Genomic DNA, 22,162 nt, shown 5'->3' on the forward strand with positions numbered 1-22,162 from the left:
CCCCACTTCTTGAGCCCTGGTTTTTACCCAAGTGTCGTCCACGTCCCCGAACCAGTCGCTGGGGGTCGTCCACGTCCCCGAACCAGGCGCTGGGGGTCGTCCACGTCCCCGAACCAGGCGCTGGGGGTCGTCCACGTCCCCGAACCAGTCGCTGGGGGTCGTCCCTGTAAAGAGGACAGGGCCTTGCTTTCCACCTCTTCCATGCACAAGTTGGCTTCTATCGGAGATACCGGTGAACCCGTGGCACCACCATGATTCTGCCTGCAGTAGTTTTCTCTGTACTCGAAGTAGGGGGGTGGGGGGTGGGGGGTCAGGCAGAGATCCAGCAGCGCGTAAACGTGGTCTTGGGTGAGATGGTCTTTGGTCTTTTTACGGCTCTAACAGTAATGCAGGTGAAGAGTGACCTCGTATGAGACAAGGGCTTCATCCGGGTCCACTTTGAGTTCTTGTGCCTTGATGACGTCTCAGCTACATATGAGACCTTAAAGTGGGACCTTAAAGCGGGACCTTAAAGCGGGACCTTAAAGTGGGACCTTAAAGTGGGACCTTAAAGTGGGACCTTAAAGCGGGACCTTAAAGCGGGACCTTAAAGCGGGACCTTAAAGCGGGACCTTAAAGCGGGACCTTAAAGCGGGACCTTAAAGCGGGACCTTAAAGTGGGACCTTAAAGTGGGACCTTAAAGTGGGACCTTAAAGCGGGACCTTAAAGCGGGACCTTAAAGCGGGACCTTAAAGCGGGACCTTAAAGTGGGACCTTAAAGTGGGACCCGACCAGCAGGTACAAGAAGAAAACTACCAGCCTCATACAGCGAGCAAGTCCAGTTGATTCGTCGTTTTCTACCTCGACCTTTTGGCTGAACCGACAGACGACAGTGGAGGACGCGGCGTGAGCAGGACGGCAGGAGACGATGACATCATACCTCTGGGACTCCCAGCCTGCGACAAGCATCGATGAAGTTCTCCACATTGAGTCGACTCTTTGCTGCGCTCAATGTTGGCTGAAAAATAATGAAAGAGAAACATTTAGATTCTAGAAAAAACGTTTCTCAACTTGGTTGAACTCAGAATATCATGAATCGTCTCGCAGCAGGAGGGCGTGTCACACAGGACACAGCTGCCACCTGCTGGTGATCAACAGGCTGATCGTTATTAAATAAGTGACGTGAAAATGGATCATTCTGCAAAGAAAGAAAAGACTCACGACTGCTGGGGAGGGGACGTGGATGGTTGACACGGAGCGTGGTCGAATCCGATTGGCCAGCTGGCACAGGACAGCGCCATTGGATAAGGCCTCACCCAGATCCTCCGGTAAGGTGGTCCCCAGACGAGACTCCAGAGTCTGAGGACAGAGAAACGCGCCATGATTTCCATCCATCTACTTTACAGCCGCTTCGCTGCTTCTGCAGAGTATTCACGCGTCAGCAGAGCATTCACGCGCCAGCAGAGTATTCACGCGTCAGCAGAGTATTCACGCGCCAGCAGAGTATTCACGCGTCAGCAGAGTATTCACGCGTCAGCAGAGTATTCACGCGTCAGCAGAGTATTCACGCCTCAGCAGAGTATTCACGCGTCAGCAGAGTGTTCACGCGCCAGCAGAGTATTCACGCGCCAGCAGAGTATTCACGCGCCAGCAGAGTATTCACGCGCCAGCAGAGTATTCACGCGCCAGCAGAGTATTCACGCGCCAGCAGAGTATTCACGCGTCAGCAGAGTATTCACGCGTCAGCAGAGTATTCACGCGTCAGCAGAGTATTCACGCGCCAGCAGAGTATTCACGCGTCAGCAGAGTATTCACGCGTCAGCAGAGTATTCACGCGTCAGCAGAGTATTCACGCGTCAGCAGAGTATTCACGCGTCAGCAGAGTATTCACGCGCCAGCAGAGTATTCACGCGCCAGCAGAGTATTCACGCGCCAGCAGAGTATTCACGCGCCAGCAGAGTATTCACGCGTCAGCAGAGCATTCACGCGCCAGCAGAGTATTCACGCGTCAGCAGAGCATTCACGCGTCAGCAGAGCATTCACGCGTCAGCAGAGCATTCACGCGTCAGCAGAGTATTCACGTGTGAGTAGAGTATTCACGCCTCAGCAGAGTATTCACGCCTCAGCAGAGTATTCACGCGTCAGCAGAGTATTCACGCGTCAGCAGAGTATTCACGCGTCAGCAGAGTATTCACGCGTCAGTAGAGTATTCACGCGTGAGTAGAGTATTTACGCGTCAGCAGAGTATTCACGTGTGAGTAGAGTATTTACGCGTTAGTAGAGTATTTACGCGTCAGCAGAGTATTCATACGCATCTCTACGTTTCTTCACGGTTCCGTGTTCTGCTGAATCGGCCGTGTATCGATTACCTTGCGCAGCTGTGTGATGTCTGGTCTCGGGTTCTCTGGAGAGCAGAGGCTGATGCGAGACTCACTTCTGCCAACGTCTCCGAGGTCAAAGGCCGATCCTGTCAGAAAGACCGGAGTCGGTGTTCTCGCGGAGTATTTACGTACGCGATGGATCAGGGCTCGCAGGGTGCGCGTGGTTTCAGTACCTGCGTGCCTGGCGCTGCAGGACGGACTGTGGAACAGGAAACTGGTGGGTTTCTGGGTTTTGCCGAGTGGAAGGGGCGTCTCGGGGGAGGACGCTGCATCTGGCACAAACATGAACACCAAAGTTACCAAACATTATGTCAGATAGACAACTACCCTCTACTGACTTAGACCATGCAACGACACGCTGTACACAGCTGTGTACACGCTGTACACGCTGTACACAGACCAACACTGAGCAGTTCCCATCAGTGATTCTTTCTTTTAGACTCCATTCAGAACTCGCCGGCGCTGCTCTGACATTGGAGCCGTTCCTCAATTCAACCAGGTCAATTCAACCAGGTCAATTCAACCAGGTCAATTCAACCAGGTCTATTCAACCAGGTCTATTCAACCAGGTCAATTCAACCAGGTCTACTCAACCAGGTCTACTCAACAGGTCTATTCAACCAGTTCTGTTCAACCAGTTCAATTCAACCAGGTCAATTCAACCAGTTCTGTTCAACCAGGTCAATTCAACCAGTTCAATTCAACCAGTTCAATTCAACCAGGTCAATTCAACCAGTTCTGTTCAACCAGGTCAATTCAACCAGTTCAATTCAACCAGTTCAATTCAACCAGTTCAATTCAACCAGGTCAATTCAACCAGGTCAATTCAACCAGGTCAATTCAACCAGGTCAATTCAACCAGGTCAATTCAACCAGGTCAATTCAACCAGGTCTACTCAACCAGGTCAATTCAACCAGGTCTATTCAACCAGGTCTATTCAACCAGGTCTATTCAACCAGTTCACAATTCAACCAGGTCTATTCAACCAGTTCAATTCAACCAGGTCAATTCAACCAGGTCTACTCAACCAGGTCTATTCAACCAGTTCTGTTCAACCAGGTCTATTCAACCAGTTCAATTCAACCAGGTCTATTCAACCAGGTCAATTCAACCAGGTCAATTCAACCAGGTCAATTCAACCAGGTCTATTCAACCAGTTCAATTCAACCAGGTCTATTCAACCAGGTCAATTCAACCAGGTCAATTCAACCAGGTCTATTCAACCAGGTCTATTCAACCAGGTCTATTCAACCAGTTCAATTCAACCAGGTCTATTCAACCAGTTCAATTCAACAGGTCTATTCAACCAGTTCTGTTCAACCAGTTCAATTCAACCAGGTCAATTCAACCAGTTCTGTTCAACCAGGTCAATTCAACCAGTTCAATTCAACCAGGTCAATTCAACCAGGTCAATTCAACCAGTTCTGTTCAACCAGGTCAATTCAACCAGTTCAATTCAACCAGGTCAATTCAACCAGTTCAATTCAACCAGTTCAATTCAACCAGTTCAATTCAACCAGGTCAATTCAACCAGGTCAATTCAACCAGGTCAATTCAACCAGGTCTACTCAACCAGGTCTATTCAACCAGGCCTACTCAACCAGGTCTATTCAACCAGGTCTATTCAACCAGTTCAATTCAACCAGGTCAATTCAACCAGGTCTACTCAACCAGGTCTATTCAACCAGTTCTGTTCAACCAGGTCTATTCAACCAGTTCAATTCAACCAGGTCTATTCAACCAGGTCAATTCAACCAGGTCAATTCAACCAGGTCAATTCAACCAGGTCAATTCAACCAGGTCTATTCAACCAGTTCAATTCAACCAGGTCTATTCAACCAGGTCAATTCAACCAGGTCAATTCAACAAGGTCTATTCAACCAGGTATATTCAACCAGGTCTATTCAACCAGTTCAATTCAACCAGGTCTATTCAACCAGTTCAATTCAACAGGTCTATTCAACCAGTTCTGTTCAACCAGTTCAATTCAACCAGGTCAATTCAACCAGTTCTGTTCAACCAGGTCAATTCAACCAGTTCAATTCAACCAGGTCAATTCAACCAGTTCAATTCAACCAGTTCAATTCAACCAGGTCAATTCAACCAGTTCAATTCAACCAGGTCAATTCAACCAGGTCAATTCAACCAGGTCAATTCAACCAGGTCTACTCAACCAGGTCTATTCAACCAGGTCTATTCAACCAGGTCTATTCAACCAGTTCACAATTCAACCAGTTCAATTCAGCCAGGTCAATTCAACCAGGTCTACTCAACCAGGTCTATTCAACCAGTTCTGTTCAACCAGGTCTATTCAACCAGTTCAATTCAACCAGGTCTATTCAACCAGGTCAATTCAACCAGGTCAATTCAACCAGGTCAATTCAACCAGGTCTATTCAACCAGTTCAATTCAACCAGGTCTATTCAACCAGGTCAATTCAACCAGGTCAATTCAACCAGGTCTATTCAACCAGGTCTATTCAACCAGGTATATTCAACCAGTTCAATTCAACCAGGTCTATTCAACCAGTTCAATTCAACCAGGTCTATTCAACCAGGTCTATTCAACCAGTTCAATTCAACCAGGTCAATTTAACCAGGTCTATTCAACCAGTTTAATTCAACCAGTTTAATTAAACCAGTTCAATTCAAGCAGGTCTATTCAACCAGTTCAATTCAACCAGGTCTATTCAACCAGGTCAATTCAACCAGGTCTATTCAACCAGTTTAATTAAAACCAGTTTAATTAAACCAGTTTAATTAAACCAGGTCAATTCAAGCAGGTCAATTCAAGCAGGTCAATTCAACCAGGTCTATTCAACCAGTTCAATTCAACCAGTTCAATTCAACCAGTTCTATTCAAGCAGGTCAATTCAAGCAGGTCAATTCAACCAGGTCTATTCAACCAGTTCAATTCAACCAGTTCAATTCAACCAGTTCTATTCAACCAGGTCAATTAAACCAGGTCCATTCAACCAGTTCCCAAAACGTTAAAGCGTAATTTCTATCACACTGTGGTGGCGTCGGTGACAACTCCTGGACGGGACAAAAACAGTCAGGTGCGTCCAGGTCCAGGTCTGGGTCCAGACTTGGTGGGGGAGGGCAGGGCCCCCACCTGCAAGTGCAGGTCTGGGTCCAGGTGCAGGTCTGGGTATGAGATGGTGTCGTTGAAGGCGTGGAACAAAATTACCTTCATCTTTTTTAGAAACCTCAAGTAAGTCCTCATGTAAATTGCATCTTACAAAAGGCTTTAAGCCATGAGCTGTGCGTGTAACGTGTCTGATGTGCACGATGTCGCCGCGGTTACTTGCGTGTTTGGGTGATAACATGCACCCGTCTTGCGCTACCTGTTCTGCTGCTGAAGCGATGCACAAGAGTTGCAGGAGACACTGGACTCGTCCGGTCAGCACTCTGAAAACAAACAGGCACTGAAATCTCACCACCCAAGTCTGATCACCTCCCATGAAACAAGCGGCAGCACTCACCGCCGCTCGCTGACTGCCTGGGGGGGTGCTCGCTGGGGATCCACCACTAGGGGGAGACAGATACTGCCGACTGTTCAGGGGGAAACAGCAGCTTTAAAGTCCAGTGACTTAGAAAGTCAGACCTTTCACTTCATCAGTTCTTACTTACACAGAGCCACTTCCTGTCTAAGTGACTTAGGAAGTCAGTTCTTACACAGAGCCACTTCCTGTCTAAGTGACTTAGGAAGTCAGTTCTTACACAGAGCCACTTCCTGTCTAAGTGACTTAGGAAGTCAGTTCTTACCCAGAGCCACTTCCTGTCTAAGTGACTTAGGAAGTCAGTTCTTACTTACACAGAGCCACTTCCTGTCTACGTGACTTAGGAAGTCAGTTCTTACACAGAGCCACTTCCTGTCTAAGTGACTTAGGAAGTCAGTTCTTACACAGAGCCACTTCCTGTCTAAGTGACTTAGGAAGTCAGTTCTTACACAGAGCCACTTCCTGTCTAAGTGACTTAGGAAGTCAGTTCTTACACAGAGCCACTTCCTGTCTAAGTGACTTAGGAAGTCAGTTCTTACACAGAGCCACTTCCTGTCTACGTGACTTAGGAAGTCAGTTCTTACACAGAGCCACTTCCTGTCTAAGTGACTTAGGAAGTCAGTTCTTACACAGAGCCACTTCCTGTCTAAGTGACTTAGGAAGTCAGTTCTTACACAGAGCCACTTCCTGTCTAAGTGACTTAGGAAGTCAGTTCTTACACAGAGCCACTTCCTGTCTACGTGACTTAGGAAGTCAGTTCTTACACAGAGCCACTTCCTGTCTAAGTGACTTAGGAAGTCAGTTCTTACACAGAGCCACTTCCTGTCTAAGTGACTTAGGAAGTCAGTTCTTACACAGAGCCACTTCCTGTCTAAGTGACTTAGGAAGTCAGTTCTTACACAGAGCCACTTCCTGTCTACGTGACTTAGGAAGTCAGTTCGTACACAGAGCCACTTCCTGTCTAAGTGACTTAGGAAGTCAGTTCTTACACAGAGCCACTTCTTGTCTACGTGACTTAGGAAGTCAGTTCTTACACAGAGCCACTTCCTGTCTAAGTGACTTAGGAAGTCAGTTCTTACACAGAGCCACTTCCTGTCTAAGTGACTTAGGAAGTCAGTTCTTACACAGAGCCACTTCCTGTCTAAGTGACTTAGGAAGTCAGTTCTTACTTACACAAAGCCACTTCCTGTCTAAGTGACTTAGGAAGTCAGTTCTTACACAGAGCCACTTCCTGTCTAAGTGACTTAGGAAGTCAGTTCTTACACAGAGCCACTTCCTGTCTACGTGACTTAGGAAGTCAGTTCGTACACAGAGCCACTTCCTGTCTAAGTGACTTAGGAAGTCAGTTCTTACACAGAGCCACTTCTTGTCTACGTAACTTAGGAAGTCAGTTCTTACACAGAGCCACTTCCTGTCTAAGTGACTTAGGAAGTCAGTTCTTACACAGAGCCACTTCCTGTCTAAGTGACTTAGGAAGTCAGTTCTTACACAGAGCCACTTCCTGTCTAAGTGACTTAGGAAGTCAGTTCTTACTTACACAAAGCCACTTCCTGTCTAAGTGACTTAGGAAGTCAGTTCTTACTTACACAGAGCCACTTCCTGTCACTGCTGTGGAGGCCATGTGACTTCCTGTTTTCGCGGCTGACTTCAGCAGACTGCAGAGAGGGTAGAATTTGATCGATAGACGGAAGGGCGTCGCCCGTGATAGAGCGCCTCTCATGCTGCAGAGCTCACACGGCGTCTCTCACCAAGCCGTTTCTCTCTCCTGTTGCAGGCGCTCCCTCTCCTGCCAGATGAGGAGGGTGCCAGGCCTCCTCTTCTCTTCCAGGGTGGGGCTGGTGGGGGACAAGGGAGAGGAGCAGGAAGCTGACGACCGGGAGCCCAACTCCACGTGCAGCCTGGACATGAGGAGAATATCTCTTAGAGCTCATCAACGGTCATGATTCTAAACGGACTCCGCCCACCAGCCAGGGCCGGAACCCAAAGGTTCCTCGTGGGCGGAGACCAACTCCTTGCCTTCGAAGCCTTGTACGTACAGAATGTGTTTGACATGTCCACCATTCAACTTCTTCTTTTGCATGTTTGTCACTCTTAAATGTTTCAGACTGTCAAACTAATTTAAATATTAGTCACAAAGTAATCGCAAGATGCCGTTTTTTTATTTTATTATTAAGGGACTAAACGAATCTAAACCTGCAGTGTGAGAAAGTGATTCGTGGAAGTCCCGACTTTTCTACCATCAAACAAACGATCATTATGAAAAGTGTCTCCTCAAGGATGACACAGCGGCTAAAATACTACTACTGAGTACTACTACCACTGTACTTTCTTCTTGTCCCCTGAGGGGTCTCCACAGCAAGTCAACGTTCTCCACTTCACCCTGTCCTTTGCATCGTCCTCCCCAACACCAGCCACTCTCATGTCCTCCCTCACTACGTCCATGTCTCTTCTCCTGGGTCGTCCTCTAGTCCTGTTCCCTGGCAGTTCCATCCTCAGCATCCTTCTACCGATATAGTCCCTGTCTCTCCTCTGGACATGTCCAAACCATCAAAGTCTGGTCTCTCTGACCTTGTCTCCAAAATGTCTAACCTTCACTGTCCCTCTTATTGTCTCATTTCTAATCCTGTCCAACCTGGTCCCTCCCAAGGACAACCTCAGCATCTTCATCTCCTCCACTTCTAGCTCCGCCTCCTGTCTTTTCCTGTCTCTAAGCCGTCCATCATGGCTGTCCTCACCACTGTCTTCTAACTTCTCCTCCTCCTCTAACTCACCTCCTACCTGTGGAGCGTAAGAACTTCTCCTCCTCCTCTAACTCACCTCCTACCTGTGGAGCGTAAGAACTTCTCCTCCTCCTCTAACTCACCTCCTACCTGTGGAGCGTAAGAACTTCTCCTCAGCTTCTAGCCTTGCTTCCTTTCCTCCTGGTCTCCTGGACACACATCCACCTTCCTCCTCCTCCTCCTCATCATCACCAGCTCTCTAGCTTTTCCCGTCATCGTCCCAACATTCAGAGTCTCTACTCTCAGTCCTGAACTCTTCCATTCCCTCTCGTCGCTCTGCTGATGCACCCGTCTTCCTCCTCCTCTTCCTCCTCCTCCTCCTCTTCTTCGACCCACAGTCGTGTCCAGCAGCGTCCCGTGGGTTTACGGCGCTGCCGGCGGTCGTTGTTGAGCCGGACCTCGACCGATCCGGTATGACTTTCTTATTTATGCCGTTCCTGACTCAACTCTCTGCATTTATCCGGCTTGGGACGGCACACGGGAGAAACTGGCAATGCTACGTTAGCTCCTGCTAACCGCGCTACCCGTAGCACCATGATGTGCTAAACAACCCATGAAACCCACAAGCAAAGAAATCAATCGTTAGATGTCTATAATTTAAGTTCAGATGCTTCGTGTACACACCCAAATCGTATTAGTCTGGCCTCAATCTCAATCCGATCAAGATTCGATCCCGGTCGAGAGGGGTGCTTTATACCGATTGATGATCCGATCAGGGCGCATGAAAACACTTACTCCGATGTTCCGGTACAAGCCGTCCTTACTGCGCATGTCTGTGACGTCAGCTAAACGCGCTAATGCTATTCCCTGAAGCTAGCTGAAGCAGAGCGAGCGAAAGTCAGAACTGGTCAATATCTGAGACAAACACGTTGCTGGAGATGTTAAAGGAGGAAACTAACAGCGCAAACGGGAAAACGAGCTAACGCTGACGTTTCAAGCAGAAAAGGGCGGGGCCATGTTTTGTTTACAACGGAAGTCGCTACGGCTTCTTCTACTACTATTTACGTTATATTTGGTAAAAATTGCGCATGTCAACATAATTTAATCGGATCAAAAGTGTGATGCATGAACACGCAAGTCCTAGTCGGATCAATATTTTTAAGGTCCATGAACACGGTGCATCGGATCATAATTTTAATCCGAACTCTGATTAAAACTTTGTAAATCGGACAAATTCTGGCAACACACACACTGGTACAGAGAAAAGAGATGACAAGATCACGGAGAGGATGAAAGCATGAATGTCCCCCACCCCCCACCCCCCACCGCAATCCCTGCATCGTATGAGAGAAAAAGAATCTCATGTAGATTCAACCAGACATCTTCTACCACTTATCCGGAGCCAGGTTGCCGAGGCAACAGACACCTCAGACACTTCCTGCAGCACTTCCGGGAGAAGATCTCAGGCCAGCCGAGAGACGATGTCTCCATCATGTCTCGGACTCGCTAGAGAGGCGGCGGCCTCAACCCTGGTCTATTTTTTATTTATAAACTCCTTCCTATTTGTTCGCTTTAGAGCAGCTGATGACTGGAACTCATTAGAAAACAGCTTCAGACTTCTGCAAACCCGCACACACACACACACACACACACACACACATCTTTGTGTCTTACTTTACACTGGTGTCATGTGTCAGTGTTTCCTGTGTGTGATTGTTCGTTGTTCGTTGTTCTATCGGGGCCTCTTGGCCAGGTCACGTTTGTAAATCAGAGCTAGTTCTCAAACATTTTACTTGGTTAAATCAAAGTACAAAATAAAGATCTGACAGACGTGCAGCTTCATTCTGAGAGCTGAATAATTTCTACTCAGTAACCGCGTTGCTGAAGCTGCAGCACGGCTGTCGTGTTTGTGGAGGAGGAAGCGGATTGTGCAACAGCTACACCCGATCTGTCCGCATCAGAAGCAGAGCAGTGACTACATCAAAATCACGCCCAGCGGAAGAGGCCTGGGGCCGCACTGAGTAAATTCAAATCTATATTTAGGATGTTCTTCAGGGCCAAGTTCATGTATCATCAAAAAGGGCACAGCATGTTCCGTGGAACAAAAATCAGCAATAGAGCTGCTTCTTGCAGGGGAGGGATTCTGACTACTCCAGAGGCGGTCGGACATCGGAGGCCGGGTTTGGACGGCCGAAGGAACGAAGCTCAACATTTACACAGACAACAGGGAGCTGACCGCTCGCCAAACAGATACACATGGACCGAGTCCAAGATAACAGCAGATCCACTCAACATGCCTGAGTGAACAGACGAGATTACGAGTGATGGGAACTGCAGTCTATTGACCTTTCCCAGCTCCTCAAACACACCGTTCAGCCCTCTGTGGCGAGAGGAACCAGGACCTGGGGTTCAGAAAAACCACTATCACACAGGACGAGTAGCGGTTCATAGCACTACGTAAATGCTTTTTAAATGCCACTGAATATATGCGCTGTTAATAAATAAGACTGCAGCAGAGGTCCGCAGCAGGAAAACTGTTCCCTAGACTGAGTCCATGCCAGTCTAGCACAGGCCATGCTAGACTGGCATGGACTCAGTCTCAGTCTCAGTCTAGCATGGACTCAGTCTCAGTCTAGCACGGCCTGTGCTACGCTGTCTGCTCGGAGGATTAAGACCCGGACAAACAGCGCATGCAGATAAAGGGCCCGGCTCCAGGTCTGAGCAGGTAGCTAGGTGAAGGAATCCTTACAGTGGTGCAGGTGGCCATAGACAATGCATCATGTGACCAGAGTGTGTCGTCAGGTTCTGGATGATAAGTCCCTCATGGTGCCCTGACCCGAATCCAATTGTGTCCCTATGGGACATCAAATGTCGCCAAGGACTGCCACAGAGCGTCCAGGATATTCTGATCCAGGTCTGAGAAGAGAACCAGGAACCCCCCCCCCCCCCCCCCGAAACTCAGGAGATTGCCCAGATGCCAGGAGTGCATTCTCGTTAAATGTTTTAAGTTGACCTTTATTTAACCAGGTAGGTTAATTGAGAACTAACTCATTTGCAATAATGACCTGGACCCAAGTTGCATATTTCTGGTTCTCCGTGTCACGCAGACACGAGTCGAACGTGCAAACTTTGCACAGAAAGGCCGCGAGTCGGATTTGAACCTGCAACTTTGCCGTGAAGCAACAGCACCACCCACTGCGCCACCATACATTTTTGGTGTGATTTTGGAATAGCCATCGATGAGTTGATGATTTTGGTCTCCATCCGAGGCCGGATCCACAATGCACCAGAGTTTGTTTTCCAACGATTTTTATTCTGCCATTTTGCCCTCAACAAATTCAACAATTCAAGTCCCTTCATCCAGAACAGACTTGTGATGCAAGCGTTGCATTGACTCGACGGCATCCTAACATGCAGCGTCCGACTGAACGAATCTTCCTGCGGTTCAGTGACTGGTTTAGTTGCACCACCTACCTGCACACTGCCGAGTCCAGGGACTGTGATGGTGGAGAGTTCTCCCTCTGCTCCTAGAAAGCCACAACACAAGAAGTTACTGTTACTCCATGCTGAGACAGACAGACATGACTTTGGACCCGGTGGATGACCTGAGGAGGTGCTGTGACGGGTTCCGTTCCAGTCTCCACCTCTTCTTCCGACACACTGCCGTCAAGCAAGTCCACTTGCTCAGCTTCTCCATTTCCTGAAACGAGTATGGCAGAGAAACGTTTTTCTCAGGGTGCTGGATAACGTTTTTTTTTTCAGAAGTCAGCCGCCTTAAAGGAGGTACGTTTTTTGCTGTTCTACATTTAGAGAAGGGTAACTCTGGGTTTGCAGTGTTAAATTACTGCTTAATTTGTTACCCGAGTACTCAGTCATGTCAACTTATCTCTAACTGATAAGGATAATAATAATGGACTGCATTTATTCATTCCACACCGGTGATGGTAAACCACAGCCGCCCTGGGCCAAGCTGACGGAAATGGAATTTAATTGATGAATGACTTTTTTAAATATTTGCATGTACATTTATACTGTACATATGTACATTCTCACTCACAACGCCACTGCCAGTGCATTCCGCTTGTCTTAACAGTGACTTCTTGTTGCTAAACACATACTTCGTATCATCGTAACTCTGAGTCGGTGTTACGTGAGGAACGTCTGCACATAAACTATTCAGTGGCAGTTATAGAAGAATGGATAGAAATTAAAATTATCTCCTTTTTAAAAGAAAATATGAGCTGAGCACTCAAAAATAAAACGATATCAGAAAGTGACGAACACAATCAACTCAAGTCCAAGTCCATTATTGGAACTGTGTAAAAAAATAAGCATATCTGGTTTCTCAGGAAGGACAGGTGACCTTTCTGGTCTTCCTGCCTCGGTGCACGGAGAAGCTAGCGGCAGACTACGAGTCTCTCGTCTTCTGAACATAATGCATGAGAAGGGATTCGTTTAACGCTAACGGTTAGTAATAGCAGGTTTCAGGGAGCGTTATCAGGGCTGTTACCTTGTTAATGCCTTCTAATTTATTTCTACCAAAGAAAGGTTCCAATTCCTTCTTTTACATCAGAGCTGGCGACGCAACAGAAGGCATGTGTGCAACTTGGTACCGGGCCAAGAACCAGTACGTTAGTTTTATTTAGATTTAATAACAGGAAGTTCTTGGAAGTCTGAAGTCTAACCAACTGATCGACTTTGTCTGGCTGAACTGACAGGTATAATTGAGTATCGTCTGCATAGCAGTGGAGATTTATGCTGTGTTTCTTAATAATGTTACCGAAGGGAAGCATATACAGCGTGAACAGAATAGGTCCAAGCACTGGACCCTGTGGAACTCCATATTTAACTTCTGTGTACACAGAAGATTATATATACAGTAATAACTAGACATACAAGCATTCCAAGATACGAGGAAACCTACAAGCAATATTTTTGATTTGGGATGGGGGCATACATTTGAGATTTGAGTAACTTCCAGATGGTGGTGCTAGCTGTCCGAGCGCAGCTAGCTAGCTTCACTGGTTCAGTTCAGCTGTTCTCCACCTTCCGTCTTTGTCTCCTGCACGTCTCCGTGTTGTGTTTCCAGGACTGATGTGATTCTGACTGTATCTGTGAGTATTCATGGTGGTGGTGAGGATGGCAGTGAAGAAGCGACGTTGATGACGATGGAGATGAAATGATCCATGAACATGACCCTGGTGTCCGTAAGTGATGGGACACGTCAGTACTAGAGGAGTACATGGACGATGTGCACAATCCTCAACCAGAAGGATGCCGTCAAGAACACAAAGCCTTCCAGGGGCAGAACTAGTATGCCCAAGTTTATGTACGAGTACCTGTAAGGTACAATTACTGCATAAAGTCTATGTACCTTCCAAATCTCTCCCTCCATCCTCCTCCTCCACCTCCACCTCCTATGCACGGCACGCCGCCATTAGGGCTAACGTCGGTCTTGAAGTTAATCTCATAATAAAACCACATTTTATACTACAGTAAATCATTGTGTGTATCTACATAACAAATTAAACATTTTATCATTGTTATTAGCGATGATCTGAGTGTTTTTAGACAACAGAAATGGATTCAATTGTTTTCAGTTATTTTATATGGGAAACATTGATTTGAGTTACAAGCTCGGTCCAGGAACAAATTCTACTCGTATGTCAAGGTACTACTGTTTATGCCTTCACGTGTGCTTCTCCTTGCCTTCGTTGGATTCCAAAGGAGGCCCATCCTCCTCTTCCTCCTCCTCCTCAAGGTTCCTCTGGTCTCGTGTGACGTCAGCCATGCGTAGGGAAAGCTCTGAGAAGCCATCGACGGACTGGACACAGATAGACAGTCATTTGTTTGTGATCTAAGATGGAACGTCTTAAACAGGGACACAAGCTGAAAGGCACTGGCATTTATATAAATGAACATTTGACAAAAAGTAATGCTGAGATTGCAAAAAAGGCAAGACAGTTCAAAAAGTAACGAAAGATTGTTCACTAATTATTTTTACTCTCAATCAGAATGAAAATTGCGTGAAATCTAAAGGCAAACTGTCCCTAAGACATTTTAATAGTAGCAGCATGTACACAAATTTTGACTATCAAAGCAGATTTGCTACATTTTGCTTATCCCTTCAGCGTTATCCATTACAGAAACTCACTTTTCCCACGTTTCTACTCTATTATTATGGTGGTTTTCGGCCATTACCAACCCAAAAACAGTGAAATAAACCATCAAGTGAATCCTGCTAGTTCTGTAATCACCTACTGAAACGCGTCTGGCAGAAATCTCTCTCCCCTCCAAGGCGCTTCCTGTCTCACCTCATCTGTTAGTCCAGGGGTGTCAAACCCGTCCGGTGGAGGGCCGAGACACTCCAGGTTTTCCTGCCAGCCGGCTACTAAAGCAGGTGATTGTAATGATCAACACCTCCGATTTGAGAGAAGGAACTCAATAGTGAGATCAGCTGCTGGAGAGATGGTTGGAAAGAAAACCTGGAGTGTCTCGGCCCTCCACTGGACAGGTTTGACACATGTGTGTTAGTCTATCCATCACCATGACAAACAAGAAGGGGCTCAGAGCTGATCCCTGGTGCATCCCACCTCTACACTAAACTCCCCTGTTACTCCTACTGCACACTTCACTACTGTCCTACATGTCCCGAACTACTGACATACTTCTCTGCCACTCCAGACTTCCTCATGCAGTACCACAGTACCTCATACAGTACTACAGTACCTCATGCAGTACCACAGTACCTCATGCAGTACCACAGTTCCTCTGGGCACCCTGTCCTAGGCTTTCTCTAGATCTACAAAGACACGATGCAGCTCCTTCTGACCTTCCCTGTACTTCTCCATTGCTAGCCTCAACGCTAACGTTGTGTCTGTGGTACTCTTCCTCAGCATAAAGACATACTGCTGCTCACAAATACTCACTTCTGTCCTTAGTCTAGCCTCAAACACCTTTTCCCATAACCTCATCGTATCTCATCAGCTTTATCCTCCTGTAGTTTCTACAACTCTGTTTGTCTCCCTTCTTCTTGAAAATGGAACCAGAACTCTTCTCCTCCGTTCCTCTTCATCTTCTTCCTCTAGGATTGTATTCAACAACCCCGTTAAAAACTCTACAGCTTCCTCTCCTAGACACTTCCACACCTGCACAGGTATGTCTCTGGTCCAACTGCCTTCCAATTCAAATAAGTATATTCACATGCAACAACATGAATACAGCCACTTAGAACATATTTGTGTTCAAATGACTGTGTCCAAAGGTTTTACCTCATTCCCAGACCACCGTTTGCTGCCACTGTCCACACTGTTGAAGCCTGAGTCCAGCCCTCCAAACTGACCTGAGAACAGCTCCTGGTCTGACAGACTGCAGGAAAGCGCATGCACGTTATATACACCATATACATCATATGAGACATACAGGAAAATGTACAGCAGCCATAATGTCAAACATCGTTCTACATAAGGGTGCATGCTAGACAGCTAGATGCAGATGAGAAATTTATCACTCAACTCATGTTTCTAATTTACAGTTATGTTTATCAAAATTCAGCAAAATCTCACCTGGTTGATCATACCCACAATGCCTTGCGATGTAAACAACAATGATTTGATATCTTATAAGAAATTATATATTTTTGTGTATGTATTTACGTAGTAGAGGTAAATTCTTGTGTTTTTTGACCAATTTGTCAAAACAGTCAGGGATCGCTTTAAGACTGCATCCTCAAGTTGTTACTGCAGTGAAATACATAAATATATACACTAATAACAACAACCGTGGCTGTGGCAGTGCACCAATGATAAACAGTACTTGTGCCTAGGTGCCATGTATATATGTATACATATTTACATTTTTTCCTGGTAGTGGGTACTTATTGGCCTAACAAAGACAATATACCAGAGGCCACTGATGGCAATTAGTCCTAAAGGTGATCACAAATTTCAGCTTGAAGACAGCAGCGCAATGTGATGGAAACCTGTCTACATCCCCCTACCTAGAGACTCTAGACCACCTACCTACGCCTACACCCTGTACCTACGTCTAGACCCCCCTACCTACGTCTAGAGACTCTAGACCACCTACCTACGCCTACACCCTGTACCTACGTCTAGACCCCCCTACCTACGTCTAGAGACTCTAGGCCACCTACCTACGTCTACACCACCTACCTACTCTCTGTAACCTTCGCTACCTCTGCACTCCTACCTACCATCTGACAAAGATACACCTAACATATTGTCTTGCTCCCTTCATCCAGTCATCCTCACCAGCTGTTGAATCCAGTGGGCCTCAGATGTCTCTGTAGCTCCTCCTGGCTCCTCTTGCAGGCCTCTATGTTGAGGTACTTGAAGATGTGATATTTGCCTTTAGCGCAGATCTGCGCCGGTGGCATTTGAAGTGGGTTGTTGTCCATTGAGATGCTCTGGAGATGCCGGAGGTGACGGTAGCACAAAGGCACATTTGAAATGCGGTTGCAGGACACATCAAGCCGGACGAGAGGGAGCTCGGATATTTCTGTATTACACAATGACAGGAATGTGTTTTAGTTCGTAGTAGCGTATGGGTCAGCTCTTCTTTTATCTCACTCAATCATTGGTTCATTCTGTTAGATGACCATCACTTCAACTTCTCTTCAAACTTGTCTTAACTACAAATCAAAATAATTGAAGAGCAGCTATCAGGTGTAAAAGCATAATCCTGTTGTGCAAGACCTACAAGACTTGAATGCTAGTGTCAATAACACTGTACCTATAATGTCTTAGAAAACATGGATTAAACCAGTTAGTTGTTGCATTATTTTAGTAGTTATAATCTCACCTCGTTTTTTTTTAAATAAGCTATAAATTATTAGAATCACAATCTCATTAACAGCATTTAGTTAACTGACTCAGCAAGAGCTGTAATACAGCCATCCATCCATCCATCCATCCATCCATCCAGCCATCAATCCATCCATCCATCCATCCATCCATCCAGCCAGCCATCCATCCATCCAGTCATAGATCCAGCCATCCATCCATCCATCCATCCAGTCATAGATCCAGCCATCCATCCAGCCATCCAGCCAGTCATAGATCCATCCATCCATCCAGCCATCCATCCAGTCATAGATCCAGCCATCCATCCATCCATCCATCCAGTCATAGATCCAGCCATCCATCCATCCATCCATCCAGTCATAGATCCAGCCATCCATCCAGCCATCCATCCAGTCATAGATCCAGCCATCCATCCATCCATCCATCCAGTCATAGATCCAGCCATCCATCCAGCCATCCATCCAGTCATAGATCCAGCCATCCATCCAGCCATCCATCCAGTCATAGATCCAGTCATATTGCCATCCATCCAGCCTCTTGCAAACGAGATGATACCACTCATTTGGTGTGACCAGGTCACCTACGCTGTTTTGTTGTTTGTTTTTCGAGGTGGGTGGAACCCAGAGAACCTGGAACCCATGCAGACATGGAGAACATACAAACTCCACACAGAAAGGAATCAAACCAAGAACCTTCTTGCTGTGAGGCCACACGTGACAAATGTTACAAAAATACTTCTAATGCGAGCTTCATTTAGCGACAGTGTTGTGTGACATGTGGAAAAGTATATTTTCTTTTAACAAAATTTGTATTTGAAGGGAAAGGTATTTGTATTTGAAGGGACAGGTCTACAAGACGGTGGTGAGGACAGCCATGATGGACGGCTTAGAGACAGTGGTGAGGACAGCATGATGGACGGCTTAGAGACAGTGGTGAGGACAGCATGATGGACGGCTTAGAGACGGTGGTGAGGACAGACATGATGGACGGCTTAGAGACAGTGGTGAGGACAGCATGATGGACGGCTTAGAGACAGTGGTGAGGACAGCATGATGGACGGCTTAGAGACGGTGGTGAGGACAGACATGATGGACGGCTTAGAGACAGTGTCTCTGAGCTAAAGACAGGAGGCGGAGCTAGAAGTGGAGGAGATGAAGATGCTGAGGTTCTCCTTGGGAGTGTCCAGGTTGGACAGGATTAGAAATGAGACAATAAGAGGGACAGTGAAGGTTAGACGTTTTGGAGACGAGGTCAGAGAGACCAGACTTTGATGGACTTTAATGCAAATAGATAATTGTGTAAAATGCAGCAGTGTATGCCAAAACCTTTCAACATCCATCTCCATTCGATTTCCTGCTAATGGAGTGGTAATGCTTCCACTGCAAAGAATGAGGCTACAATTATCAACTAATTTGTAAAGATTCTAAATACTATTTTGTACAAAAATACAAAGCTACTGGCCATTACAGGTGTATATTAAAGAGGGTTTCACAAGCCTAGAAGAGAAGGAGATACGTTGATCAACTTCTATGGTAAGTCCACACAAACAGCACCTAAACCGCCGCAGGTTTCTGGGGTACAGGGGTTCATTAGAAAAGACGGGCGGGGGAAACGATGCAGGCTGCTCAGGGAAGCCTGGGGGAGCCGACTTTACCTTCAGGCAACGAGGTGAGTTGGTTCCTCCTCAGGTTTAGGTCCCTCAGACACTTGAGCTGGCCAAGCTCCGCTGGCAAACACTGCAGCTCGTTACAGCTCACATCCTGAGGAAGAGGAAGAGAAATACAGCCAGCCCTTCGTCTGTTTTTACCAAGTCCTGTGTTGTTAGCAGGATTACACAAAAATCTCAAGACGGGTCTTGGTATAACTTATCCATTAAATTCCATAAAGCAGGTGTGTGTGTGTGTGTGCGTGCACGCGTGTGCATCGTACCAGCTGTCGGAGGTGTGTGAGTGTGTAAACGGAGGCAGGCAGCGAGCACAGCTTGTTGTTGCTGACGATGAGCACTCGCAGAAGAGGAAGGTGAAACACAGCTGGGGGTAAACTGGACAGCAGATTCCGGCTGTGGAGACAAGCAGTGATGTCATTCAGATATCTCATCAATTTGCTTGAAGGTAAATGTTTCATATTACGAAGAAACAGAGTAATACGTAAGAGCAGGTTCAGGGAGTGAGAGTTGCTGTGATACTTGGTTTTTACCATGACCCTACACATTTGTTGCATGTAAAGTAATACCTCGACAGACCAGTGCCCCAAGTCACCAGTGCCCCAAGTCACCAGTGCCCCAAGTGACCAGTGCTCCAAGTCACCAGTGCCCCGACAGACCAGTGCCCCAAGTCACCAGTGCCCCAAGTGACCCGACAGACCAGTGCTCCAACAACCAGTGCCCCAAGAGACCAGTGCTCCAAGTCACCAGTGCCCCAAGAGACCAGTGCTCCAAGTCACCAGTGCCCCGACAGACCAGTGCCCCAAGTCACCAGTGCCCCAAGAGACCAGTGCTCCAAGTCACCAGTGCCCCGACAGACCAGTGCCCCAAGTCACCAGTGCCCCAAGAGACTAGTGCTCCAACAGACCAGTGCCCCGACAGACCAGTGCCCCAAGAGACCAGAATCAGAATCTTTTTGAAATTTAGATAGATTGAATATTCATATCAAGTACGACAATCTACTTAGACAAGGCGTATACAGTAGTCCCTCGATATAGAATAGAATAGAATAGAAAGCCTTTATTGTCTTTGCATAGTGGATATACAAAGAGATTAGGAGCACTGCTCCGTCCGGTGCGTAGTACAACCTAATAATAATAGAAAAACGAAGCACCAGACCGGAGAGCATGGAGCCGCTGAACGCACGGGCGCCGCCATCTTAGTAATGTGGTTCACTTTCCACAACTTCGCGGAGTTTTTTAGTGCAATTTCAGATTTCTGTTGCACTTGAACGCACAAGGACGAAGGCGCGGTCGGAGGAACTGTGAAACACGAGCGAGTCGCTATTAATCATTTCTCATGTGTTCAACCTCGTAGGTTGATTATTAAAATTAAATTCGTTATTTCTAAAAGCTATCATATTTATTTGTTAAGTGTTTGTTTAATAGCGCTCTTATTCTCTGTGTAAAAAGAGGCTTTTATTTTGTAGGAGCATAAACGTCACGTCCCTTTTGGGTTTTGTTTCTTCCTGTTGATACATGTAGCCGCTGCCGTTCCGCTGTGCTAAGCTATCCAATAAAGCAGCATGAGAGGCTAAAGACAGCACGAGTAGAATATTTGTTCTTCTGCACTCCAAGCGGCTCTTTCCTCGACCTGCACGCCTTAACATTATTAACAGGAAAACGTTTACTGTACGTACTATATATTTATATTCCTCAAACAAATGTTTAGTTCTGAAAAGGTTTTGATCTTTGGTTTCATTCTATAATACTGAAACAATCTATTTAGATTAATGCCTGCCTGTTAAACGTGTATAAAGTGTGTGGTGAGGGGTTTTACAGCCTTAAAACATTTATGTACATGTATAATAATTAAAAAATAAATAAAGATGACTACATTGCGGATTTCACTTATTGCGGGTTGTTTTTGGAACGTAACCCCCGCGGAAAATGAGGGACTACTGTATCTCTTCTCTATCACTCTTCCTACTTCATCGTGCGACCGTAGCCCTTGTACTTTTGTCTTAAACTGAATTTCCCCCAGGTGGATCAATACAGGTGTATCAGCAGTGCATCGGGAACCTTTGAGAGGAGTTGAGACGAGTGGAGTTACCTAAGGTTGAGGTAGGTGAGGGCCTGGAGGTTTCCCAGGCTGGAGGACAGTGAACGCATCCCATTGTGGTAAAGGCTCAGTGCCTCCAGTGCGACGAAGTGACAGAGCTCCTCAGGCAGCTCACAGAGTTGGTTTTTAGACAGATCTGGTGACACAAGAAGATGACCATCAATTATCCAGCACGCCTTCAAGGTTCAAGGTCAAGGTTCAAGGTTACTTTATTTGTACCCGAAGGTAGATTTGTTTTGCTGTGAGATAAAGTTAAAACATCCAATATCCATTTAAAACCAGCAAACATACATATAAAATTTATACAAACCGTTAAAAGTGCTCAAATTCATGCAATCAACACACAAACAGACGAAAAATCCGTTCTAGTGACATCCCAACACCGGACAGACCGGACAGAGAGAAATCCAGTTAGGACCAAAATCAGAAGACCAGCTAAGGAAGTGAATAAAGCAATGGCCCCTGAACCAATAACTGTCTCAGACATCCTTGACAGCAACAACCACAATCGAGCATTTGCACTAACGTCCCATGGGTCCCTTACAGCGCTACGGGGGAGTTTCAGCCCCGCTCGTCTTTGCAAAATTGTTGTTATTCTGCCACATTGGAAGCTTTTCGAGCATGAACTGCTTTTTAAAGTAACGCCACAGAATCTCTGTAGGCTTCAGGTCACGAATTTGGCTAGGCCTCTTCCAAGTCTTGATTTTGTTTTTCTTCAGCCTTTCAGAAGTAGACTTCCGGGTGTGGTTTGGACCAGTGGGCTTCATTCACTAATCAATGCGTAGAAATGTTCTTACTCAGACTCGGATTTATGACACGCCCTTGTGTGTGCGGTAGCGAATCAGAATCATTCTAAATTGAGAAGCTCCTGCACAGAATCTGTTTGACGCATCAAAACAAGATCAGCAAAGAGGTTCAAGATTGTGAGCGATGGCCACAAAAATCTAACGAAGAAATGGAAGTCGTCGTTTCAGAGGTGGAGGCGAGGAA

The 22,162-nt window shown here is 46.5% G+C and overlaps 1 protein-coding gene across 1 annotated transcript in view; it reads right to left on the reverse strand.

Moving 5' to 3' along the window:
* The window catches only part of lrch4 (leucine-rich repeats and calponin homology (CH) domain containing 4), a 37,785-nt gene that overhangs the window by 4,139 nt on the left and 11,484 nt on the right, over positions 1–22,162 (reverse strand). The window contains exons 2-17 of the mRNA XM_068755688.1: positions 21,164–21,308; positions 19,339–19,468; positions 19,064–19,169; positions 16,858–17,104; positions 15,856–15,952; positions 14,294–14,408; positions 12,190–12,284; positions 12,059–12,111; positions 7,613–7,762; positions 7,451–7,519; positions 5,847–5,916; positions 5,709–5,772; positions 2,535–2,633; positions 2,350–2,447; positions 1,202–1,339; positions 921–998 (exon numbers count right to left, since the gene is read on the reverse strand). Of these exons, the coding sequence (XP_068611789.1) occupies positions 921–998; positions 1,202–1,339; positions 2,350–2,447; positions 2,535–2,633; positions 5,709–5,772; positions 5,847–5,916; positions 7,451–7,519; positions 7,613–7,762; positions 12,059–12,111; positions 12,190–12,284; positions 14,294–14,408; positions 15,856–15,952; positions 16,858–17,104; positions 19,064–19,169; positions 19,339–19,468; positions 21,164–21,308 (1,754 nt within the window). The remainder of the gene's footprint in view (positions 1–920; positions 999–1,201; positions 1,340–2,349; positions 2,448–2,534; positions 2,634–5,708; positions 5,773–5,846; positions 5,917–7,450; positions 7,520–7,612; positions 7,763–12,058; positions 12,112–12,189; positions 12,285–14,293; positions 14,409–15,855; positions 15,953–16,857; positions 17,105–19,063; positions 19,170–19,338; positions 19,469–21,163; positions 21,309–22,162) is intronic.

Source organism: Brachionichthys hirsutus, chromosome 23 (assembly GCF_040956055.1).
Source record: "Brachionichthys hirsutus isolate HB-005 chromosome 23, CSIRO-AGI_Bhir_v1, whole genome shotgun sequence".
NCBI classification, from domain to species: domain Eukaryota; kingdom Metazoa; phylum Chordata; class Actinopteri; order Lophiiformes; family Brachionichthyidae; genus Brachionichthys; species Brachionichthys hirsutus.